A 27,119-nucleotide genomic window follows, 5' to 3' on the forward strand; every position below is an offset into this window, starting at 1 on the left:
ATATTTGTTGTTTTATCATCTTGTAAAGTCCTGCTTTTAAAATGCAACTTAAATGAAAAAGCAGCATCAGTAAAAGGTTTGTATATTCTAAAAATGAAAGACCTTGTCAACAGTTCCCTTTATTCGATGTTTATTTCCACTTTTTCATTGTAGTATCTAAATCTTACAAGTAGGTATTGTTGCAAAGAGTAGTGGAGCAAAATTTTTAAGTTCACCTGAAATGTGGTATAACTACGAAATGAATGCAGAACATTTTTAATCTTGACATCCTTTCTTTGATTCCAGTAATTTTCAAGCTTTGTCAGCTTTGACATCATTTTAATTTTCATCACTGTATTGATGCAGCTGTGCTCCAGGGACACAGTCGGGGTGAAATATGGCCTCAGTGCTGCTGGGAGACTCTCAGGCACCTTAAACAAGCATGAAGACAGGACAGGATAAGTAGAAATGTCCCAGCAGCTTTACAGAAAAATAAACACACTTTCTATTTAAGGGTTAAGCCTAAGTGTGCTTGATATATATATATATATATATATATATATATATCAGAAGATACAAACAATCCCCAACATAAATGGACTGAAAAAGGTGTTAACTAAAGCTAAAATACATCAAAGCCAGGTTACGAGCTTACAGGCATAAAGAAGGATTTACAAATTCATGTTTAGGGATCTAGTGTCGCTACACGCTCACTTTGAATAAGATGAGAATTTGCATTGCTAAATGAAACTGTTGAAAAAAACCAAACCAAACCAAAAAAAAAAAAATCCAAACAATAGAATGGTTGCTTCATTTTGCTAGCTTAGCTTAGCTTAGAAGAAAGTTGCTAACTTTTCCATGCAGGTAAGGCAAGCCGCTAAACAAAGGATCGGGTTAATTATGTCTGATCTTGTGACCAACATATGCCACACCATCGAGCATTAAAACATTTGTGTGGATCAGCAGCATTGTGGGACTATATTCTGTAGCTAAAACTACTCACAGCACGTTTAAGTTACAATGCAAGCAATCAGATTTTTGCTTGTTATAAACTAGCATGCTCTTTTTTGTGTTATTTAACTGCTGGCTCGCTCTCAGTTAGGTAAAGTTAGCCCTTGACTTTTGAAGATAGATGCTTCATCCATCCACCTGCCATTTAGTTTAAGTGTTAAACTGCTAGCAAGCTAACATTTTTTAATTGATTCCCTTTTTAAAGGACAGTTGGGGCAAAAGTTGTTCTTTTGTTCCCTAACCTAAATGCTTTGTTTTGCACAATCACCTGGGAAGTTTTCTGTAGAAAAGGGCCAATTGTTTCAGTCTCCATAAACAAGCTCAGAATGATTTTGTAGAATAAAGTGAGCATTTTCAACCTGAAGACAGCTGTTTCTCCAGGTGTTCAATCAGCCTCTGGTGTCTGTTAATGATTCGCTCCCGCATTAAAACCTCTGAGGTGAGATTGGCAAGCTGTCCATCTTGTTTATCAATGACAGCCTGTAACACATCAAAGATAACTGCATTTAAGAAGTGGTACATCTGGAACTACTACAGGAACCAGGCTTACTTCATATTTGTAAGTTTTTGGAGAACAAATAGAGCAATCACAAGCTTGTGTCACCAAGGCAAATTCCTGATGGTTGATTAAATAATTCGTTCTTCCTCACCTTGATGAAGCTGGCATCAGGCTGAGTCTGACCCCCTGGCCTTGGCTCAGTCAGGCTCTTCACACTCTGGATGATCCAGTTCATCTGGTGCTGCATGACCCCCTGTTCACGCTCCAGATCCTCCAGCTCCTTCTGCAGATCTGCAACAGGCCGCTGTAGCCTGTCCCTCCTGGCACTCTGAATCTGAAGGTCCTTTCTCACCTGCAGAGCAGCTCAATAATTATACTAATGAAAGACTAATGCACACTAATGTGACTACAGTTGACTGAAATAAGAAAAGGGGAGAAAAGGTGAGGCTAGAATGGGCTAAGCGTCCAGGTTTTTCAATATCACAATCATATTAGGTGTTTTAGGGCTCACATAGTAGGAAAAGAATGAAACAGTAGTTGTAAAAGTGACTCTTCCTCACCTGCCTGTGAATTCGTCCTGTCTGTATACTCTGCTTATTAAGTCTTTCCAGACCCATTGTGGCTTTGTCCACCTCTGCTCCCACCAGCTCGGCCTGGCGCTCCAGCCGCTGGACATTCTCCTCCACGCCCTGCAGCATGTGGCCCAGGCCCAGAGCGAGCATCTTTAACTGGGATGCAGGGACCTCACCTGGCTTTTGTGATGTTAAGCCGTCACCTGGTGGAGGGGCCCCACGACCCTGGCAGAGTCCCACCAGCAAAGTTAACAGCTGCAGCACTCTTCTCAGCCTCATATTGTAAAATGATCCTCTGAAGGAGATATTTAAGTCCTGTGAAGCTGGAACCAGATGTGAACGGCAGCTGCTGAGCTGTGGAGAGATGACCCGTCATGTGACCAGCCTGCAGAGTCCTGATGTGTCTCAGATGTTCCCTGAGGAGGTCTGAAACTCAGGAGTGGTGAAAGAGAGAGAAATGAGGACAGAGAGGAGACTAAAGCATGGTGTTTCCAGTCTGACGTATGAATGAGGAAATAAGACAAGTCAACCAATCTGAGTGTTCAAAAGCACAACAGAGTCATAATTCTGTTTTATTTATTTTCATATAATGTAATTAATGCACCCACACATATTTACACAGAACTTTATTAAATTACTTATGTATGGAGGGTTAACTGAATGCATTGCTGCATATTAATATTAATAAGCTGCAGTTTTAAAAGTTTTTGGGCTGAACTCTGAGGCGTTGCCTCTCAGGCAAATGTTCTGCTGCTGGGTTTATATATGAAAGTAAAGCAAGAAGGACACCTGCTGGCTGGCTGCTGCTAGGGTTCTTTTTCAGTGGTGTTTAATATGTTTGTATTGATTGTTATTTTTCCTTTTCAGATACTAATCATCTACTACATATCAATTTTAAGAATTATGCTTCTTATTTTCTCCTCAACTTGTCCAGTTTCCTCCACACAATGCTGAGACTTTCCATAATTTTGGGAATCATCAACTTGTTTGTTTAATTTCTGGTAAACTTTCTTATCTTTGGAGTTTTTCATTAATCCCTTTGAGTGCAAATTACTTATGAATGAATAGTCTGTAGACAGATGGTTTATACCTCGAGTTAGCTTCTTCAGTGGCTACTAAACAAAAAAGAAAAAACACACATTACTCTGAAAATTGTCAGGCACATGTACCGGACTGGAAATAAGTGAAAAACATCTTTAAATCTCTCCAGAAAGCTTTGTGATCTGTTGCACGAGGCCATTTAAAAAGATTACATCTGATGGCTTGGAAACAAAGAAGTGAAAAGCACACGTGTACAGCTGGATCACATAAATAGCTACACATGAAAGCGGCAGACTGTTGTCATTGTCAGTGACTCTATAAACATCACTTTAAGGTAAAACTGGTAGCTATTATCTACATAAAATCATGATGCAATAAAGCACATCATCTACACACCTAACACCACAAACAGTGACTTGCTTGAGGACAAATTGAGGGCTGACAGAGAGGGAATACCATCATCAGAGAGACAGAGATGTGACAGAGGGATTATGTCAATAATCAATAATTAAGTATTGATACATTTCTAAACTGTATGTTAGACATTAAGACATGGATGGTTTTTACAACTCAGTCAGGATCAAATGGAAGTTAGTCCAGAGGCACACACAGGGACGATTTTTAATGCTGAAAATATTTTAATTTAATCCCTCAAAAGATGTAAAGAACCTCGCTGTTAACTTTTACTCTGACTTAGATTTAAAGCTCATATCAGCAATACAGCAAGGACCAGGTTCTTTCATCTAAAGAATGTGAGACAGTTCCCCTCTCAAGCTAATACAGATCTTGATCCATGCTTCTATTTCCTGCAGAAGTCCTGGAGGGCTTCTTTCTGCTCTTCTGTTATAATTCAGTTATTATGGTCCTGTTTTACAGAACAACCTTTGTGGGGAGCTGAGGGCATCTGGGAGCGTTGACATTTTAAAAAGAAAACTTTAAAGTAGGGCTGACAACATATATTTCTTCATACAATACACTGTAGAATATGTACATAGAACCTATTGCTGCCATTGTTATTTGTTAAATTTGATTTGATTTGGTTGATGGTGGTTAGCACCGCAGCCTCACAGCAGGAAGGTCACTGGTTCGAACCTTTGATGGGGGACGGTTGAACAGTGGTTATTCTGTGTGGCGTTTGCATGGTCTCCCTGTGTATGCATGGGTTCTCTCCGGCTACTCCGACTTCCTCCCACCGTCCAAAAACATGCACGCTGGTCACTGTTGAAGAGCAAGAAAATTTCTCCAGCAGCTCGTACAAAGATGCCAAGCTAGGATGAGTTCAGCTTAAGACAAAAAAAAAAAAACAAACAAAAAAACTACGCTAAACAAGAGACACTTTAAAAGGCATTTTAGCTTTTATGATTAGAAAAAGAGCATGACAGTTTAAATGCATCACTTCTCCTTGAAATTATTTATGTTTTAAATGAATTATTGATCATCCAAAAAAAAAAAAAAAAAAAAAAAAATGTACTTTCAAAACTACTGGGTAATTCAAAATATTAAGCACCCAAACTGAAAGGCCAAAGTTTTATACAATTAATTCTGTCTACAAATAGAAGTAGACAGCATTGTGCTATGACACCCCCAACAACACCACAAGTGTTAATATCTTAGCTGATTAAAATTAAGTTCCAGTAAATATATTTTATTAAAGCTGTTACATTTTATAGTGATGGTTCAGTATAATCTACCTACACCAAATACTTGTAAATTTTTCAAAGTACTGTACAACCAAAAAGGAAAACGTCAGTTTCTCTATTTGTGAAAACTAAAATCATCTAAAAAGTAAATAGAAATTAAAAGGATGGAGTTCATTACATGAAATCTAAAAAGTTTTTATACATGAGAAAGCTGAGAGAAAAAACGCTTCACAGCTTCATCATTTTCCCATCTCTTCCCCTCTTATTTGGTTTAAAAACACCAAGCCAATTAACTTTTGTCCAAGTGGGCTGAATTGAGAGAACCGGGGTACAATACATGACTTCCTACACTCAGCCTCAGGCTGAAAGAACCGCTTTGTGTCGATGAGGGTCAGGCCAACAAACTGCTCTTTGAATTGTTGTGGAGTTGGGGCAGGCCTGTTGCACAAACGACACTATGTCAACTCATAAAGCCTGATTTATGAAAGGAAGACGTCAGTTTCGGCCCACTGCTTCCTCCTGGCATCCTGCAGGAGAAAGCCACAGGAAGGCAGTGTCACCAGGTCAGCGTGAGGAAGAGGACACACCACCTTTTACAGTAAGTCAATAAGCTTTTGTCTGTTTAGGAAAAGCTCAAATAGTTCCTGTTAAGGATAATCTATAACTTGTAATAAGAAAAGGGGATATTTTTTTTCTTTTGTGCTCTGTTTTTAAATCTGTACATTTCGTTTCGTTACACCAAAAGTAATTGTATTGTGACAATACAGTAAAAAATGTATTTATCAAAGATGTTCTTATTTTGTTCTTTCAACTGGGTAAAATGACAAGACTCTCCATAAGTGGTGCTCTGTATGGGGTCTTTGCTTTGTGTGGACGGATTGGCTCTCTGCATGATGGAAGCATCTTCCTTGCCGCAAGGAACAAAGCTTATAAAATGCAGCTAACATCTGATGCTGCAGATCTCTGTAATTTTCAGAAATCTCATGACAAAAATATTATATCATCAAATATTACATAACTAAAAAAAAGCCCCGTTTTAGCTTGTTGATTATGCTGGATTGTTGTGTTAACAAATATTGAACTTTATATTTTTTACATATTTGATTAAAGTGTAAAAAATATATAGTTTGATACATTTGTTTTATTTTTTTGCTTTTAAGTTTATTTTATTCTTTTTACATGGGATTTTCTGCACTAAAATGAAACTACACTTAATTTTATTATACTTTTAGTATAATGAAGATACTAATTATGTAGTGCACCGATGTGCAGTGGCAGTATCTCTCTATCTCTTTCTCTATCTCTCTATCTATCTATAGAGAGATATAGATATATAGAAAGAAAGATAGCTAGAGAAATTATTGTGAATCATTTTGTTACATACAAAATTCAACAATGATTTAAAAACAGTGCATTGTGTACTTATATATTAAAAGTACTGCTACATGAACAAAAGTTGAGTAACTTTTCGTTTAGAAACTCTTTAATCAAACAAGCTGCTTTTAAACAGCAGCATTGTCTTTACACAGACTCAGTTAAAATATCTCTGGTAAATCTAAACTTAAACATTAATGTAATCAAATCAAATATAAACTATATGACAAGGAAGGATAAAAGTTTCAGGATTTATTTGTGAAAAAAACAAGGCAACAGTATGAATTTCAAAGCTGTGTGAACCTGCCTTCCTTCTAAACACACAGGGAACAACATTTAATATTGAATTTCCAGCGATCAGGGATGTTTAACTTTTTTTGGTCCATCCATCCATTTTCTATTGCTTATCCGGGGTCGGGTTGCGGGGGCTGCTGCCTAGGCAGAGAAGCCTAGATTTCCTTCTTCAGCAGTGGTGTAGTCTAGTTCATTCTAGTGGGTTTACTCTGATCCCCCCCAACCCTTGTCTTTTGCAAGAAAAATGCTTTATAATTAAAGTTTGATGTGAATTCATTAACAGCTGCACTTTAATTAACTACTGAACAGCCACTGACAGAACAAAACAAATCCATTTTCAATAAATACAAATTCATGAAAATATATACAGGCAAATTTTCCACTCTTGGAATAGTTAATGAGACAAATATTTATTTGATGGTGTACAAGGTGTGCTAATTAATGGGTATTTAAGATGACTATGACTTGTCTTCATTTTTATTTAACTATAACATGCAAATATAGTGTTAACTTTGTACATTTAAATAGTTTCTACCAGCTTTAAATGTCCAACATTTGCCTAACTTTCTGTTTCTCCTCTGTAACCAAGGATGCCTGTTTTTAAATTCCCCTATCTGACTCACTCCACAAGGCCGGCCAGGTCCAATTCTCTTCTATGAGCATGCACGCACACACAGACACACAGAACAGCACTACCTCCCCTAATTTCCACGAAACCACCAGTTTAGTTTAGTTAGCTAGTTTTATATCATTTAATGTGCCAATCACCTGCTGTTTAACACACGAATTCCCCTCACAAGGGTCCCGTTTCAGAAATTTTTGAGTTAAAAGCACAACTCTGGGTTGACCAAATCTGAGCTGTCAAACTCAGAGTTTTTACTAAACCCACTTTCTAAAACGGGGCCCAGGTTGGACGACAGCATCCCTGACCGTCTCTCCTCCCGCCCGTCAGGAGAAGCTGCAGCAGCCTCTTTGCAGTCATCAGGCTCCCTTTCTGAACTGTCAGCACTAACTGTAGAGTCCCCTGAATTAACAGAGGAAACAGCACAAGCAGCAGCACGCTTACTGAAACACTGAAACTGTGATTTGACTTTTTCTTTTCATGTTTTTTCCCCCGCGTTCCCTCTCGTATAACTACTCGTACAGCCAAAAAAATTCTTCTTCTTCTTCTCCTGCTGCTGCAGTTTCTTCTTCTTCCTCTCATCCGCTCGCTGCTCTTTAATTCGCGGTTGTCTAGCAACCAGCCACCAGCTGATAGGAACACAGGTCAGGATCAGGACAGAAGGCCAAGCCAAACAAAGAACTTACAACTTTCTGCTTTCTCTCTGCATCGGCTCAACGTCACATTTGATGGAATTCCTTATGGTCTAAACGGGCCGGCTTCTGGCTAATTTATAAAGTGAAAGTTATGTCATGAAATATGTTAATAAAATTCGAAACCTTTTCTAGTGGTTATACGGGGTATACCTGCGTATCACGTAGACTACACCACTGCTCTCGAGGAATACTTCTTCCTGCACATCCGGGGTGATCCTAAGGCATTCCCAGGCCAGCTGGGAGATGTCGTCCCTCCACCTCATCTTGTGTCTTTCCTGGGGTCTCATCCCAGAAGGACATGCCTGGAACACTTCACCATGGAAGCGTCCAGGAAGCATCCTGACCAGATGCCTGAGACACCTCATCTGGCTCCTCTTGATAGAGGAGCAGTGACTCTACTCTGAGCCCCTCCAGGCTGATCAAGCTTCTCACCCTATTGCTGAGGGAGAGCCCAGCAACCCTAGGAAACTTATTTAGGCCGCTTGTATTTGCAAACTTGTTCTTTTGGTCACTACCCCCAGCTCATGACCATTGGTGAGGGTGGGAACGTAGATTTGCCTTTCAGCTCAGCTCTGCATCCCTCTTCTCCAGGGTCACAAAGCACATGTAGACTAGTTGGGCGAACGTCCATGTCCCCTCAGAGACCCTGAAGAGGGTGTAGAGCTGGTCCACTGTTCCATGACTGGGACGAAAACCACAGTGCTCCTCCTCAATCCGAGATAGGCATGTTGATTCACTGTGATCCACTCTCAGACTCATTTTTAGCTTCTTTTTCTATTTTTATGGAAACAAAAAGACTGTGAATACCTGCAAACTCTAAGATAACTTAATTTACTGTCTAACTGGGCAGGGGGCTTTGGAATATTAACACATGCAGCTTAAGTCAAACATGTACTCAACATATATAAATTATATATATAAATCTTACGTGAGCTTTTTTGGCTGCAATGATCCAGGTGACCGTCATCTGTGATTTAAGGTTTAAGAAGACTGTCAGAAAATTATCACAAAAATAAGAAAAAAAAATTAACCACAAAAACCAGATATATGTTTGCATTTTTAAACCTTTTGAAGGAGGTCAGAACAGTAGCTGGTTAAGCTGCTGTTTGTGGGGAATTCCACTAGGGGGCACTACAGAATACATAAAACATTAAATACGGCAGTGTTGTAGATGGTTTTAAAAGACTCCTAAATCACAGATTCTGTGCAATTTTTTTTTCTCTTTAATGATAAACTAATTAAAAACAATATCAGTATTTTTTATTTTCCATTGATATTTTGTCAAGTCACCACATATTTTCCTTGACTGCAATGATTTTTTACCTGGACACTGGGACACTTGACATTCGTAGAGAACGAACCAACTAATCCGCCAGTCAGATGAAACATTAGCAGCCATTGTATACACAAATGCCTATCATAAACCAATTTACAGTATCTTTCTTTGGGAACTTGAGTGTTACAAGTAACATTAGCAGGAACATCACTGTAGGACCGCTACACTACTTTTTTTTTCCATGTTTTGACCTGTCAGACCAGGAGAAGTGGAGAGTACTGGTAACTAATTACTAAAAATGTAAAGACTGGTCGTAGTCAGCTAAACAAGACCCAGCTATCACCAATTTTATTGTTTATACCTGTGTCGTTCCCTCAGGGCCACATCAAATGATCCAAAACTTTGGCAGACTGAAATGACACAAGCTGCTACTGGAGCCTGGCAGGGTGACAGCAGGGTGTGTGTAAAAATTACTCCACTTTTTCTTAATTATCATTATTTTCATTTGTAAAGGTTTGTTAGGAGGGGGAAAAAGTTTAGTTTCCATTTGGATGAAAATCTATCAAAATCAGGGGAATATTACTTTTAGGGTGACATCAGCTAAATTTGATTAATCGCTTAATAAAATAAGAAAAGCATTCTATGACACTGAATTGTCTTTCCGTGGTTAATATGGACTGTTCTTTATATTTTGTGTTGAATTGATAGAATACAACTGTTCCGGTCTCATTTCTTTTGAACATCAGGTAGCCCATATTTTTTTAGATGAACGGTGTTCAGGTAAAATGGACCACCTGATCAGCTTAAATGAGCCAAACTGCAAAGCAAAACTGTTACTTCAGATAAAACAGTACATTTATAGTATTTACTAATTTAACTCACATATGATTTTCAACACACATGTAACACAATATAATATTACATTAAAATTTTTTTATACAATAATACATGCATATTTATATAAAACAATCCCTATTTTAAATAATGCAATTGATAAACACAATGCAATGATTTTAAACAACATATAAAATGCTGAGAACTGAGAAATTTGAACATTTGGTAGCAACAACAAAAAAAAAGGAACACGGGCAACAACAGGCTGGATTTTGCAATATACTTATATTGCAAAATCAAAAACAAATGGAAGAAATTTTGACATCTAATTATGGGTTAATGTGCAACAGATGAGTCATGACTGTTTATCGTATAACAAGAGCTTTTCAGAGAGGCAGAAGATGTAAATTTGTGATGGAGAAGCACTGTCTGAAGAGAAATTCAGAAAAGCCTGCATCTCTGATGGGATGGGGCTGCATTAGTGCCTATGGCGTGGGCAGCTTCCACATCTGTGAAGCTCCATCAATGCTGGAAAGTACAAAAAAGTCCAGTTTTAGAGCAACATCTGCTCCCATCCAGACAACGTCACTTTCAGGGAAGGCCTTTCAGATTTCAGCAAGACGATGCTGAACCACATCCTGCATCCATCACAGCAGCATGGCTTCACATGAGAAGAGTCCAGGTGCTGGACTGGCTTGCCTGCAGTCCAGACCTTTCAATAGAAAACATCTGGAGCATCACGGAAGCAAAAATCCAGCAATGATGATCCAGGACTGTAGAGTAGCTAGAATCCTGCATCAGACCAGAATGGGACAAATTTCCTCTCCTAAAACTCCAGCAACTGGTCTCCTCACTTCCCAGATGTTTACAGACAGATGTTAAAAGAAGAGAAGATGCTACACAACGCTGAACATCACCCTAGAACTACATTTCACAGACGCGTTTCTGCCATCAGCTTTAAAATGAGCCCATTATGAAACGTTAAAATGTCTCAGTTTCAACATCTGATATGTTGTTTGTGTTCTACCAGGAATAAAATATGAGTTAAAAAGATTTGCTGGTTATTGCATTCTGTTTTTATTTACATTTGACCCTGCGTCCAAGTTTTTTTTGGAATTAGGATTGCATTTTTCACAATTACAAATGACTCTAAGCCCACAAAAATCCCTTGTCATTCCAAGAAGGAATGGGAAAATGGCAAAAGGTTTGAGCAAATTTGTTTAAGAATCTTAAGGACTGAAAAAAGTAAAACTGTCTAAAACTAAAAAAGTTATTAATATGCTGCTTCACGTGTTTAAATATACTTTACCAAAAACATGATGTTATCCAAAACAGCTTAATGTTGGTGTCATGTGCTGTTGCAGGCTTGGAATTTTTTCCACCAAGTTGCTCTAATACTGGTACAATCTTTCAGTCACCGGGTCTCCACCTTCCATAAATGCCCCAGCAAGTCAAGCATGATCGCACTGGGGTTTAGAGGTCAAAAGTAGAGAGGCCGAACAGCTGGTGGGGGTCACATGCCAAGATCACGCTTGGTATGTCATGCCTCTACGGATCAAACATGTAAAAACTGAAATCCACACAAGCAGGATCCAGTGTGTTTTTATAGTGTGATTCCCATTAAGTCAGCTCCAGTGGTCACATGTGCTGCAACCCGCTCGCCATACAGCAGGCTTCTGTTATAGTCTGGCATGTTTGCTTTGAGCTGGAGCACTCCAAAAACTCAGAGCAAGGAGTGATTGAGTAAAAGCAGAGAATGTATTATGAGAGTGCTTTACGTGACATGAGAAACTGGGGTGAGTGACGGCTTTAAGAGGCAGCATGCAATCATGAAGCATAAATCAACCACCAGCTGGCTGAGGAGACAATACACTCAACTCTATCATATAAGTTACTCTTTCCTTCTAGAAAGACTAAAACAACAGAAAAATCCTAAAATATGCCTGCTGAGCTGACAGGGTATGTTAAGTGGCTGACATTTCCCTTTAGGCTCAATGATGTCTACCAACTTCCCTGCAGGATCATGTCTTCACACCACGTGGGATACATTTCAATTAAACAAATCACATAGGTAGAATAATACCCATACTATGCAAATGTCTTTTATATTGCAATGAAATTAAAAAATGTGGAGTTATTTACTTAAATGTGCCAACATAAATGGAAATGAACGGTTTATAAAGCAAACAGTGTAGTTTGTACAATTATCCTGAGCTTTAACATAAGAAAAAAAAGACTAAAAACATATATTCTACCACATTTATTCTTCACCACAGTCTGAATAAATTCTTCTTTTAAGACATTTCAAAGCTCTTCTTTGGATGTTTCTGCCTTTTGTTCTGTTTTCTGTCAAGATTACTTCACACTGCTTTAGTAACAAGTCAAAAATGCCATAAGTGCAAATTAGATAATTGCTTAATGGTCTGTTATGTGTAGACACGATAGTGGTTCTTCCCTTGATTTAGGGCCCTTTTTTCATGCTTAAATGAGTTATACGCAAGTATTAAGTAGCTTAACAAACAAACAGTGAAGTAAATTTTTCTCAGCTGGACTGAAAATGAGTGAAAAACAGCCAATTTCCAAAGAACAACTTCCTGGTAAACTATTACTCCAAAAGATTTTTAAAAACTATTTTTGAAAAAAAAAACACTAATGTATTGTTTATTACCATGTGATATGTCTGAATTATTGTAGTTCAAAAAGTATCCACCAGGGAGCAAAAGGCAAGTATCAGACTGTATACAACAGGGTTGTGAGCAAAGTTTTTACCATAAAATCATGCAATAGGTCTTAGAAACTATATGTTACATATAATATGCATGGTGTTAAAGGACTAAAGATTAGAAGAAAGTCTGGCTGCCTGGAAGCAAAATATAGAAAGTCCTTAAAAGGTAGTGCAAGGATTTTTTAAAAAGTACTTTTGCACACTCACTCTATTCTGCTTTCTGGCTTTGGTGGAGAATTAAACAGCTAGAAACTTTTTCCCCTCAGATCTTGGTGGGGGCAGACCCAGAGATAAAATAATAGGTACATAGGTCTTCATCAATGTGATACATGACTCTAAAAGATCATTTTGCTAATATGGAGAGTGATGGAATACATAGATGGGTCAACAGGGTAAGGGCCCTGAAACAGCGTTCCAGGTCTCAATTTCTTTCCCTTGCAGAGAAATGGTTTGTCTAAACCATAGACTGTAAGATGGACGGAGCCTCCATGACGTCACCCATAAGTTTCTGAAGAGCAAAAGTGAAGCTCGTTGGGCTCCGAGCTGCCTGTAGCTAAGAACTAACTGAGACAACTCAGCTTTAACGTGAGCTAAAGCTAATGAAGGTATGTGGGCTATAGCGAAGGCGCACTGTTAGTCGGCTTCTTTGTTCTACACTTTCCTTTCTTGCTGCGGTTATTGGATATGGTCAATTAAAAGGACACGCCCCTAATTATGCCTAATTTCAAGATTAAATACCATCCAAACGGATGACTTAGAAAAAAATTCACCCCCCTCACAGTTGTCATGAAGATAAACTTGACCTATTAATCCTAAAATGGATTTTTGTACCAGGCTTTAAACATGTTTATTTCTGCTGAGAAGTTGGTCTTTTTAACATGGGAGTCTATGGGGATTTGCTCTGGTTTGGAGCCAGCCCCTAGTGGATGAGGGGTGAACTGCAATTTTTTTGCACTTGCGCAGAAGCTTCACATTATACAGGCGGAGGTTGCCGCTTGGTCTAAACCAAATTTTCACAAGCCAAGATAGCAAAAATGTGTCTCAAATGTGCGATGAAATTAAAAACCCTGATAGTTTGTTATTCTTAATCTCATTTTCAGTCGACAGTCCATCCTCAGGAGATGATGCTATCAGCACTGAGTCCAGTAAACGACTGGGATGGGGGAGCCATAGTCTTGCTAACAGGTCTGATTGCTCCCTCTGTCACTGCAAGAGGAGGTGTGGATCGATTTGTTTCAGGGACGAAACTCTGGTATGTTTCTGTTCTGTTTATTACATGAACAGCTCTTCACCCCAACATTAACTAACGCTGGCAAAGCTATTTTTCTCTCAGCATCTGCTCTGACCACTCCGAGGCAATCTATAACTTTTCTATTGGGTAAAGGTCAGGAGATGAGTAATGATTTTAGAAAGGCAGCGTTGCTCTGCATCAAGCTGGGAAAGGTTACGAAGCCACTTCGAAACAATTTGAAGTCCATCATTTTACAGTGAGAAAGATTATTATCAGAATATATTCCAGGCAGCTGCCAGTCTTCCCAGGAGTGGATGTCTCAGTCTGACCTATCTCAGATGGTACATTTAGGAAAAACCTGAACATGTTTGGCTTGTTTAGAAAGGTTGCAGGAGAGTTGTCTTTTCTCTCTAAAATGAACAAGTTCTGCAATGTTTAGCTTTGCAAAGCTGCACCTTAAAAATATCACAAGACTTCTGGAAAAATGACTTCTGGGAAAACAAGACCAAAGTGGAGATGTTTGGTTATAACCAGTGTTAGGCACTTTACCTTCAAAAAATAATTAATTATATTTACTAGTTACTTCTTGCAAATAGTAACCGAGTTAGTAACGGAGTTACAGCATCATAAAAGTAACTAATTACTCAAAAAAGTAATTATTCTGTTATTTTTTAAAAAAATGTTCAGATATGTTCCCTTTAATAGAATTTCAAATTAATCTGCATGTTCATTTATTCATGATAACACCGAGTATTAGCTCTGACTAATGAATGAAATGGAAACCTAATGGAATAAATTACTAACAGAAACATATTCAATACTACTCTGAGGCTGCTGGATGTTGCGTCTCTGTCTCCTCCTCAGGAGAAGCTGCTTCACGTGATTCTAACTGCTTGCAGCCAACACCAAGAAACTCGTTTACGGTCATAATGAACATTTCTCATAACGTTCTTGTCTTTTATCTGTTAGGGAAAACCGATGTCTGTGGTTCCACTTTAAAACTCTTCCTCTGTTTTCTCTAGACTCACCGTTTATGCGTGTGTTCTGCTGTGCACAGGCTTATCCAAGTCTGCCACGACATTTCATCAGTCAATCATCGTGGCTTAGGCAACTCTTCTTCTACTCAAACATTGAGAGTTTTCTCTAGTTTCAGCCGTATCACTCCACCTCCTCTCCACTACAGCAAGCAGCACAATATAGTCCCAACAAATGTGAAACTTATTTTCACCCAAAACAAAAACAAATCAGATCTTACAACAGTACCGCACTGTCAGTAACATTTTATCCTCAGTAACGGTAACAGCGTTGTCACAAAGTAACGATGGAAAAAAGTAACAGCTTATTTTAATGCTGTTGCTCCCATCACTGTTTATGGCCTGACACAGCATATCAGCATAAACACCTCACACCTGTCAAGCACGGTGGTGGCAGGCTCATGATATGGACTTGTTCTGCAGCTATAGGACCTGGACACCTTGTAGTCATTAAAACCCTGTTTCTGCCAAGAGGTCCACCTCGTCCAGCAGGTCCACCTTTCATGTCATTTGATGCAAATATTGTTGTCTGGCTTATATTCCACCTACCAGGTAAGGCTACAGCTGGATGTGGAAAGCAACAAAGATCCAACCAAACTGCCCCCTCCTGAGCCAGACCTCCTTGGAGGAAATGGGGCTTAAGTTGACCATGAACTCCTCTGTCTTCCAAAGTATTCTAGCTAATCTGTCCACCTGAGTCCATCTGTCTGACAGCTAAAAGTTGCCTGAAACGGGGTCATGAAGCAGAACAATAATCCCAAACATGGCAGCAGATGAATCTCAAAATGACTGAAAAAGAAAAGAATCAAGGCACCATGATCCAGTTAAAGTACAGACTTCAACCAGACTAAAATCTGTGGTGGGACTTTTAATGGAGCTGAGCATTAACAGACCTTCAACGACCTGAAATAATGTAATCAAGAAGAGCAAAAAATCCTGCACAATGATGCGAGTTACTGATAACAACCAGCAGAAGATGCTACTTCAAGTTATTCCTGCTAAGCTACAAGCTGTTATGTAGGTTGGTTTTTCACACACTGCTTCTGTATTTTCAGCCCATTTTTATCACATATTGAGTAATACAATCAAACATAATATTTCTCATCTCTTTCATCTGATTGGCCTCCATCTACTTTTATGTGACTTTTGTAAAATGGTAATTGGTCTGTATTTATATGGCGCTTTACTGTACCAGGAATGATGACATCACATTCACCCATTCACACACTGATGGTGGAAGCTGTCACGCAAGGCACTAACCACAACCCATCAGGAACAATTTGGGGTTCTGTGTTTTGCTCAGGGACACCTCAACATGAGCTCGAAAGGCCGATGATCGAACCGGCAACCTTTAGGCTACAAGACAACCACTCTACCCACTAAGCCACCGCGCCCCAGCAAACTGTTTGTAACTAAACTCTCATTTAGGATAACGTAAGACATTGTAGGATGCAACTGTGTGTAGGTACTTTTGTGCTTTGTAACAGACTCTAAACACAATTATTATGGAAAATGGAATTGATTCATGGCATAATCTGGCTCTTTATTATCTATAGTTAACAGGTTATTTAAGACATTAGCCAGTCAATTTGTAAGGAACTACCTTTACACTGTTTCTGTTGTGCACCTTAATCAAATTATGGATCTAATTGAAGGTCTGAATGACTTCCTGCATCTATGAAGAAAAGATCCACAGAGAAACGAAAGAGGTAGAAAAGTTTTCCTTGTTTTGGTGTAAGCAGTTGTGTCCCAGAATGCCCTCACACCTGCCATGAGAGTGGCTCAGGAGCGAGGGGGGTGATTATCTTTAGTTACTATCAGAGGAGCATGCTGTCGTTTTGTTTCAGAGCCAGACTTCAGGCCTCTCTGGAGTCCCTCATATAGGCGTAACAGTTAATGAGGGAAATACCCAAAGTTAAACCGAGCATGGGAGCCTGAGAGAGGAGGGAGTGCCGGAGAGAGAACGAGAAAGAAAAAGTAGCAGGAGAGGTGGATTGAGATGACTTCACGGAGCTGTGGCTTTTCCCCCTGGACAACCGAGCTGTTTGCCGTGGCTGTGAGGGTCTCTGGCATGATGATTTGGGACAGATAGTTTAAAAAAATCACATTGCCAGGGATTACTACACTGCTGCGGCGTCTGCTGCTGCTGCTGGAGCCTCAGGGGGAGATTACATACACCAACTTGTTTTCTGATAACAGGACGATTCTCTTGTTTTGTCTTTTTTCTGCTCTGATTTCTGAGACGGGAGTTCCTCAGGCTGCAGATCAGTCTGAAAGAAGAGGTCATCTGAGGGAAGATCAGCGGTGATGCTGGTGTATCTGCCCTTTCTGATCAGGTGCAGAGCTTAGTCGACTGCTGAACAGGGAGTCTTACATATGTGTTCACAGTGGCCAAGTTCTTCACTTGTACAGAAATGATGGACGTGTCATTAAGATATTTTTACAACTCTTTGAAAGCTCTTAACCTAAAATCAGAAGACTCTGGAAAAGATCACGTTTTTCTTCCTATAAACAAGTAAGAGAGACAACACACTGATATGTGAGCTAATTTTATTACCTTTGTATGTGTGTTTCTTCTGGTCTGCAGGAAGTTCACAGTTAAATTATCTGAAGAAAACAAAAAAACATCACTCTGTTCCTGTCGTTGTAACTGTATATATTTTATTAAACAGCACACACACCTGTAACCAAACATGTTGGCTGTTAATTTGCAGGCGGAAACACTTCCCAACCGAACACACCGTTAACTTGTTTTCTTTAAGATTCAAATGTCACGTAAAAATTCTTGTGGAAGGTTTAGAAACCAGCCTGCTGCAGCTAGTTTTGGAAGAGTTGCATTATTGTTTTGTAATTTTTTCTTTTGGGATTTGTTTACAGGAATCAGATATTTACGTCCTTCCCATGTCTTAGACTAAGTTTAATCTCTTGGATAAATAAAATTTTTGTACAGCAGAGGATGTTAGTTTTTAGTCTTGAACTATATTTAAAAAAATTATATACAACCAACCAGCTGTTGCTGAATGTTTGACACCTTTGTGTTAATAATGGTAATATTCTAACTGGAAAATGAATCCCTCTACGTTTTAACACATCTGGGTTTACTGTAACACTATTTAGTGTCTGATCCTGTCCGTGTGGCTGTTGCTTCGCAGCAACATGTTTCCTGGTTTGGATCTCAGCTGGAAGTTTGTGTGGAATTTTACTTGCTGTACCTGTATGGGTTTATCAGAGAATGACCCATTTTTTGCCCTGTGACAGCTGGGCTCTGAACAGGATGATGCAGCTGTTTTAAATGAATGAATGATTGAATTCAGTCCTGTATTAATAAAAATAAAAAAAGGAAAAAGAAGGAAAACATGGCTGCCTCAGATCTGGTTCAGACCTAAAAATCTCTCTTTTAAAAGTATCTTCATTGTCTATTTCCCAAAAAGCAATTATTCTAAATTCAAAGGTAATTTTCTTCCATGGAAAGTGTTTTGTACTGTGTTGACCAAGTTTATATTTGGGTCATGTCGATAAGGTTGGTGTACTAACACCTAGAAGAGCTGATGCAACTAAAAACTTTTTTTTGTCCCTTTATTTAAAACCCTTTCTGTAAATTCCAGGGACATGTTCTCAGCTTGATTTCATAAAGATGGTAGCATAAGCACTGCTGAAATTTGGACTCTTTATAGGATTATTTTGAATGTTGACTGCTTTGTATAGTTGTATTGTTGACTTTATCAAAAAAAAGATCAGAATTTTTTACTGAAGATTTTTTTTAAAGAATCACAAAACTTAAAAACATTTAATGAAGAAATTAAAACCAGGCTTTTGGGTTTTGCAAAGTCCCATGAACTAAACAGGAGTTTTCACTTGATTTACTTTAGGAAACTTCCTCAACAACCCAGGCTTGTATAAATGTTTATGTGTTCATCATCTCTCTGAGTCTGTTTCACATCTTGAAAATCATGGATGTTTGTTCTAATATAAAAGAGATTATGCTGGACTGGACAAGCATTTTAACTCATTGCAGTTAGAACTAATCGTTGCTCTCTTCCTTTAAACAAGCTCAAAAGCAGGAACTCTCTCTAGGGGGATGCAGCAAACACTGTCCTTACCCCTCTGGATCATTATGAAGCACAAACTTCAACAGTTGTGACTCTGAAGACAACTCTGGCCTCCCTCTTGTGCCTTCTGAGCTGAAAGCAGTTTGATCAAACACACTGGCTCAGTTCAGCAGGAGCAAGAGTTCAGTCAATAACTTCATCATGACCTCCAAGTAAACAGCAAGCTGACATGTATTATGCAAGATAATTGTAACTATTAATGTATAACAGCATTATTATAATCACGCAGTTATCAGTCAGGAAGGGGGGGGGGGGGGGGGGGTTAATATTATGTAAAAATTATTCGATATGGTTAAAATAACTGTATAATATTCTCTTATCTATAACACAATTGTGCTCTCTAGTGTTCAAAAACTAAAACATGACATTATTTACTAATATACCAAAGGAAAAAATAAAAAATGTTTAATTTAATAAGTTTGTATAATGTTTGGTGACATTTGTATGACATTTATATTTCCAGTAAATAAATAAATAAATAAAAAATAAAAAAAATAAATAAAAGTAAAAAAACAGCTGATATTGATGCTGTACCACTTCATCTCCACCAGAGAGCAGACTGGATGCAGTCTACCTCTAATTTAGAAGAAGAAGAAACTAGCAACGCCTTCACATAGCATTCAGTGGCATTTCCATTTTGGAGCTTAAAAACTATAGAGACTGCCACGTTACACACAAAATGCTCAGCCTGGAGATATTTGAAAGTCGGATATGTGCTGTAATGAAGGCACTGGTGGAAGCAGCGGTGGCGGAGCTCGGAAGACTTCTGAATGAGTGCTCGGCTAACGCTGTGGCCGCTCAGCACCGCTCAGCTGCGGCTCTAATGACTGTTTCGAAGAGCTTAGTGATAATGAAAGAAGTGACGCCACCGCAGGAGGAGCAGCAGTTTTTAAAAGATATCACGGTAATATACGCATACACTGCCAAAGCAGAATAAATATGCTGCTATTTAGCTGTGGTTACAAACTGTGTGACGGGAATATGTAATGGTTGAAAACTTTTAGTTGTATGGGTACTCCTGCAGACCTCGCGATAAATTTTCTTTGCAAAGCTAGCTGTTTTGCTAGCTTAAATGGCTTTAGACGTAAACTATATTAGGTAAAAAATTATATTATTTATATTTAGTCTGCATTTCATCAGTTACTTTTTATATTTAGCTTACCTTTTGCAGTTAAACTACAATGTGATTTTTTTCTTGAACTAAAAAGGGCAAAAGAAAAATGAACAACGAACTACTTTAGTGCGCTTCTGTATGTGAACTACACTACCCATGGGCCTTTTCGGTTGTTGCAGTTTAAAACCGAGAATCATCACGTACCGTTATTTGCCTTGTGTAAAAATGCATTTTGGTTTATTGTTCAAGTGTCATAGCTGATTTATGATTGTTTATTTATTTTATTATAATTTTACTTTCACTCAAAGTAATAGTCTATGATATCATTGTTTAATTTGAGTTATTTAAGGTAACATCATTTGGTGTCATTGGAGGGATTTTTGTTATTAGTCTGTCTAAAAACAGCTGGATGAAAATGGCAGAAATATGAATTTTCCTAGTTTTATTACCATTCTTCCACTCTTTACCCCCTGCCTCTGTCATGCTTTAATGGCTTCAAATATCAGTCCTGAGGCACTTCTGATAATTGACAAAATGCATGTTAATGAGCATTGGTTGGCATTACCATCAAGAATTTAGTTACAATTTTATGTAAAAGTTCATCCTCAACTAAACAATAAAATAAAACATATAAAGAATCCATGTTTTCTTTTTTTTTCTCTTTAACCGATGACTTCTTAGAGGCAGTTTGCATCCCTCATGGAAGCATGCACCAGAAACGTTGTGGAGAAAATCTTGCTGATGATGAAAGTGTCCATGTGTGAGCTGCCTCCTGCAGAGCAGAGAGCCAGGCCTAATGATGAGATCCAACAGACAAGCACAAGTCCAAAGGCAACACAAATTTCTGAACCCAGTAAAAGTAAGTCATCTAATGGTTTTAATATTCACACATTTTTTTTAATTTTAAACCTGATTTTTGTTGGTAAATTGCAGAATCCACAGCCAGGAAATGTCACCAGAAACGAAGAAAAATCCATGAAGTGTCCCCACCAGCTATGATAAAGGAGAATGATCATATATATTGCAGAGGTATTTGCTTAGCTCATACAATGTTTGATGCGATCACTATGAAATACCATTAAAAAGTTCAGTCCTCTCACTCACTTACTCCTTTTTTTTTTCTTTCAGGCAAAATGTTTGAGAACCAGTTCTCAATTCTAAACACAAAAGTATTTGTTTCAATTATTGTATTATGTATTTTCAGTAGAACAGCAGGCTGAAGATCCAACAGCAGAAGCAGCTGACTCGGAATCAGAGACAGAACCTGGTCAGTGAAACAATGGATCTTCTTTCCTTTGCTGTTTTCAGCCATGAGACACAAAACATTACTGATGTCATCAGTCATAAGGCGACATTCAGTCATTCAGACGATGGCCATTTTTCAATTAATGCTTATCACATGCCTGTAACGATGATGGAGAGAGCCACCATGTGCATGTAATAACTTCACATTTGAAGGGTGGGTGTGAGAGGTCTATAAGCTTTTCCCACATCCTTAAGAAGATGTCCCCCTTACTTTTTAAGATGAACAATCATTGTTCCAGGCCTAAAGTTTTGTTCTCATTTGTTTAAACAGAATAAATGATGGGAGATCTTGCTGATTCCATTTGAATAGGATACATTTCTTTACTACATAGGATATTATGTTGATCCTCATTTGTGTGGTGCTGAGTCTTGTCCAGTTCTGTACCAAAGAGATAGTTTGTTGGTGTAATGTCCAGCGGGGTCTCCACAACTATATTTACAAACATTCACCTTTACATAGAAATTTAGCTATGAGTTATGTGTGAATCAGATCTCCCTGAGAAGCTAACACAAGCTTTTTAGAAGGGAGTCTGAGTACATACAAACAAAGTCAGACATTGTACAGCCTTCCAGAAATGCCTTAATTTTCTGCATTCCCCAAGAATATGCATAGTTGATCCCATACATGTTTTACAGCGACGAACTTAGGAAACATTTTACTCGAATGGAGCAGGGGAAGGTAAATTCTGCTTCACGATGAAGCCATGCTGTTGTAATGGATGCTGTATTCCCGGGCAGTTCAGAGGCCTTGCAGGAGAAGAAAAAAAAAAAACAATTTAACAACTTGATGTGTGCAATAATGTTCGTCACGTTGAGCTAATTCACCAGTGGTATAAGAAGAAGGCAGCTTTGCTCTAAACCGCACATCACTAACCAATCAGAAGTTGCGTGGGGCTTAAGCTGATGGCGTATCAGCGTAGCTGACATCGGTATAATGAGCTGTTGCACTCATGTGTAGGGTTATGCCGTCGTGTTGCAGTTTCTCTTCTACAATTTCCATACAAATTCAGCGAGAAGCTCTAGAAATCCAGAAACACGTAATCACAAATTGACCAATCATAAGATTGGTTTCAGCGTAACGTCAAGCCTCTGAGATTTGTGCAGAGCATACGGCGGTGACGCCATGACTGACCTTACACAAATCCAGCTTTAAGATGTTCAAATTCATCAAAGTCCAATCTCTGAAGAGCAGTGAGAGCATGCACCAATCCTCACCTGGCACCTGCACACATAAAATTTACATAATTAATTACCCACTGCAGACAAAAAGAATTTCAATTCATTTGACCGCAGATCATTTTTTTCTTTTCTTTTTTTGTGTTGCCTCAATCTATTTTAAACCAGCTAGCCCAGATAAGGTGGTGGCATCTCTGGATTATGGCTCTTTCTTCGCTTGATAGAGCTTTGACCTTCATTTGTGGATGTCAAACTGTGTTTACAGACAATAGCCATGTTTACATAGATGTGAGTATTCAGGTCACACCATGTTCCAAATTATTATGCAAACGATGTTTTTCTCTGATTTCCCTCAATAGTTGATGCAAATGACAGCATAATTTTCAAGTCATCAGCTGTTAGAGTATAATTCAGATGTTATTAAACAAACCTCCCAATGATAACAGTGTTTTTTTCTTAAATAATAAACTTGAAACACACTGTTCAAAATTTTTAAACACAACCGAGTTTTAAAAACTTTTATAGGTTGTAAGAACTGAACATAGTAATTTGTTGAAATTGCAGCATTAGGAGGTCAGATGCAATTTCAATCTAAAACACTTCACATAGGACCCCTTCTTTGATAGCAGCCTCACAATTCTTTAAATTCATTAAACTTGTGAGAGTTTCTGCTGGAATTTATTTTGCAGGATGTCAGAGTAGCTTCTCACAGCTGCTGTTTGGACGTGAACTGCCTCTCACCCTCATTGATCTTTTGCTTGAGTATGCTCCAAAGGTTTCAATAGGGTTGAGATGAGGGGAGGATGAGAAACACCATGAGTTTCTCTCCTTTTATGCACATAGCAGCTAATGATGAAGAGAAAGAAAGTAGTCAGTCAGAAACTCCACACTCCACTTTCAGAAGTCATTTTCACACCTTCCGGGACCCTAAAAAGGGCTGACTAGCTCTCTCACCATAATCCGCCACCTCCTTGCTAACCATCCACTACTCCATCCATCTAGACCATCCAGGGTTGCACGGCACTCCTCAGTGAACAAGACTGTTTGAACATCAGTCTTCATGTATTTCTGGTCCCACTGCAGCCGTTTCTGCTTGTAAGCATTGGTTAGGGGTGACATCAGCTGTACGTTAGCGTAACGTAATCCTGCACTTTACGTTACGGCTAGTGGAAGACTTGTCGGAACCAAAACAGAACTGGTTTGCATGTTTAACGTTGTTTGAGCTTTTAAAATAACTTAAAATTTGTAAGGGGGGAGAAACTGGAATCAGTTGCGCACACTCAGAAATCACCATTTATTCTTCTACTGCCGTTTCTAGAATGTCCGACAACTCTCCTCATGTAGAATAGATTTATTCTGTTCAGATGTGTAATGCATGTAAACAGATGTCAAAATGGGAATAACTGTTTCAGGGTCCATGTAAACAGAAAAAGTCTGATCGAAACTGTAACCTGATTAAAGAAATTTACACATCTAACCATGTTGGGCGGTTGGAAACAACTTTATAGCGATGCTGCCGCCAAACGGTGTCTGAAACTGATGTCGACTTGGAGGAGTGAACTCTGATCTCAGCACTGCCAGCTAGTGGAAGAATTGACTTAACAACCATGGCAAGGCAAAAGATGCATGGAAGTATGAGGACGGCGATGTATGACAATGTTTGAAACGGACGTTGCTATTTATGGACGTAACGGAGTATAAATGGGCCTTAAAGGCCACAGATGTCCAATATTAATATTTGCCCATGCCCCTTGCATACAGAGATGTCTCCAAATTTTTTGTACTGTAACTAATTGAATATTTAGCCTTCACAAATTTACAGTGAGGAACATTATCATTATCCTAAACTTGCTAAACAACTTGTTGGTGCATTTTCTTTTTCTTTTTTTTTTTTTTTTTTTGATTGCTCAACTTTTTGGTCAGAGACTCTGCCTCTCTAAGGTGCTCTTTTTATACTCAGTCATGTGACTGACCTGTTAGCAGTTTATCCTGATTAGTTTCAAGATGTTTCATCAGATGTTTTAGTATCACTTACTTTTTCAGCATTTTGTATCCCTGTGTCACAGTTTTTCCTAACTTTTTACTGCAGTTAAATCCAAGATGAGCTATAATTTTCAATAAAGTAGTAAAATATCAATTTTTTAAAATTATTTTAAAGGTTTTCTATTTTTTCTTTTGAATAAAATAATGGTTTATGGGATTTGCAGATTTTTGTACTAATATAAATTGTATTGTTTTATAGTGGAGATTTCCCATCCTGTGCTTCACTTTTAATAAGAGTCAATTAATAACCATTTTATAACCATACGAGCAGCAAGAGACCATCTAATGAGTCGCTGCTCTCTGTTCGTCCATGTACAACTTCAAAAAGTAAAGAGAGCAAAAAATTATACTTCCTGTCTGCGTATGGCAGCCACAAAGGCAGGCAGCAAAATCCAAATACATGCCACGTCACTGGACTTAAATTATTCCAAACATATTAAAGGTTTCTTCTTTCATACAAAGGTTAAGTTAGAAGATCTTCGTTGTTTATCTTGGCATGTTTTGACTGGCAGCTGCAGTCTTCCTCAGAAGCGTCATGTGACACCGGCGACGTGTCGTTTCTCAGCTGTTATTAGGCGCCGCCAACCTAAAAGACTGAGCTGCCAGGTTGGCCACGCCCCCGCCACAGTTGCAACATGTCAAGGTAAACAACAAACATCGTCTACCTTGACCTTTGAAAGAAGAAGCCTTTAGGAAAAGAAGACAAAAGTAATCTTTTTGAGCTAAAGTGGTGCTTACACTTTTCTTCTTTAGCAGCATGTGAAATATAGCATGACTTCATGTAGATTATCTTTCCACCGCTTCATTTCAGGTTTGCTTTTGCTTCAGCAGATGCAGCTTCATTTGAGGAGAGTGGCTGTGGACCTCAGACACCTCAGACTGTGTCACCAGAACCGGCTTGTCAAGAACCTGATGTCAAGGAAGGAGATGCTGTACTGGAGGATACCGCATCAAAGGTCAAGAAGAAGAGGAAGAAGAAGACTGTTGGCTCTTTAAAATGTCCTTCCTGTGATAAATTATTTACAAAGAAGTGCTTGATGGAAAGACACTACCTGGTTCACACCAAACCTCATCTCTGCTCTGAGTGCGGCAAACGCTTCGCCGTACTCAGAGGGCTTAACGCACATTTAAGAAAACACACCGGAGAGAAGCTTTACAAATGCACCGACTGCGGGACGGAGTTTGCTTACAAATCTACTTTTCACAGACACATGCTCAATCACTGCATGAAGAAACCAAGCCTCCAACCTCCAAAGCAAACCTATACATGCACGCTGTGTGAAAGCCACTTTTCAGGAAAGCCTGCGTTCGAGCGGCACAGATGCGGTGCGCTGAAAAAGACGTTTGTTTGCTCCCTTTGTCCAGATACCTTCAGCTGCAGGCAGAGTTTGGCTGATCACGAGAGCCTCCATTCAGGAGACAGAGATTTTGTCTGTGAAATGTGTGGCGAGAGGTTCCTGTCGTCTTCATCCTTAGCCACCCACAGAGTCACTCACATGCAGAAGGAAAACTGCTGCGACATGCTCGGCCTCGGGTGCAGCGACATGAGCGTCCTGAGAACCCACCTGAGCAGACACACCGGAGAAAAGCTTTTCACCTGCGACGTCTGCGGCAAAGGCTGCAGTCATCAGAGCGCCCTGAAGCACCACATGCTCACCCACACGGGGGAGAGGCCGTACGTCTGCGAGACCTGCGGCAAGCGCTGCGGCCACCCCAGCGCCCTCCAGAACCACATGAGGATCCACACCGGGAGGAAACCGGGTCAGAAGCCGGTCTGCAGCGTGTGCAGCAAAACAATCAGCTCCCTGGGAAAGCTCAAACGTCACATGAGAGTCCACACGGGAGAGAAGCCGTACTCCTGCGACCAGTGCGGGAAGAAGTTCAGCCAACCCAGTAATCTTAAGGCGCACATGGTGAGTCATTCAGGGAAGAAGATGTACGGGTGCAACGTTTGTGGCAAGAGGTTTGCTCAGAGCACCAGCCTCAAGCTGCACAGGCGGATCCACGTAGGAGAAATGGTGTTTTACTGCAAAGTATGCGGGAAGGGATTCTTGCATAGTATTGGTTTCAAGAAGCATGAGAGGGATCACCTGCTGGAGGAGAGAAAAGACAAAAACACTGAAGAAACTTCTGGAAAGAACTAGACCATATATCTGCTGCATGGCCACTTTGTTTAAATGTAAATAGCAGATGAGTTTACACATGATGATGGATGATGGGTTGTCCATGTTAGCTAAATACATTTGGCTGTGTTGCATTTCAAATAAATCATCAGGTCTGTTTTGTAATAAAATAATAAAGTAAAAGTAGGCAAGGCAAGTTTATTTGTATAGCACATTTAATTACAAGACAATTTAAGGTGTTTACATAAAACATTACCAGCATTACAGCAGGGTGCAGAAGAAAGAAACTTTAAAAAGAAATAAAAGAATTTAAAGACAAGAAGCTAATGTAAACGATAATAATAGAGATAATGATAATTTAAAATGAAAAACCAAATGGAAAAGACAAAGAACATTAGAAGAAACCGATCTGGACTCTAAAT

The 27,119-nt window shown here is 39.1% G+C and overlaps 2 protein-coding genes across 6 annotated transcripts; one reads left to right on the forward strand and one right to left on the reverse strand.

Moving 5' to 3' along the window:
- LOC121630482 lies at positions 1 to 20,116 on the reverse strand. Of its 2 annotated transcripts, XM_041970787.1 has the most exons (5): positions 20,099 to 20,116; positions 2,050 to 2,487; positions 1,641 to 1,841; positions 1,350 to 1,470; positions 1 to 410 (listed from the first exon to the last, which is right to left on the reverse strand). In XM_041970787.1, the coding sequence occupies exons 2-5, from the start codon at positions 2,338 to 2,340 to the stop codon at positions 403 to 405; spliced, it is 621 nt and encodes a 206-aa protein (XP_041826721.1). In that variant the 5' UTR covers positions 2,341 to 2,487; positions 20,099 to 20,116; the 3' UTR covers positions 1 to 402. The 2 variants fall into 2 exon arrangements, with proteins under 2 accessions (XP_041826721.1, XP_041826720.1); XM_041970786.1 differs by lacking the exon at positions 20,099 to 20,116 and having other exon boundaries at positions 2,050 to 2,526.
- On the forward strand, positions 19,237 to 27,119 carry LOC121630481 (zinc finger protein 260-like). 4 transcript variants are annotated; one of them, XM_041970784.1, is made up of 5 exons: positions 19,237 to 19,840; positions 20,732 to 20,909; positions 20,984 to 21,079; positions 21,258 to 21,317; positions 25,406 to 27,119. In XM_041970784.1, exons 1-5 carry the CDS (start codon positions 19,616 to 19,618, stop codon positions 26,716 to 26,718), a joined length of 1,872 nt encoding a protein of 623 aa, XP_041826718.1. In that variant the 5' UTR covers positions 19,237 to 19,615; the 3' UTR covers positions 26,719 to 27,119. The 4 variants fall into 4 exon arrangements, with proteins under 4 accessions (XP_041826718.1, XP_041826717.1, XP_041826716.1 ...); XM_041970783.1 differs by having other exon boundaries at positions 19,238 to 19,840; positions 25,403 to 27,118; XM_041970782.1 differs by having other exon boundaries at positions 19,239 to 19,840; positions 21,255 to 21,317; positions 25,406 to 27,118.

The sequence above is a fragment of the Melanotaenia boesemani genome, chromosome 19, assembly GCF_017639745.1.
Source record: "Melanotaenia boesemani isolate fMelBoe1 chromosome 19, fMelBoe1.pri, whole genome shotgun sequence".
NCBI lineage: Eukaryota > Metazoa > Chordata > Actinopteri > Atheriniformes > Melanotaeniidae > Melanotaenia > Melanotaenia boesemani.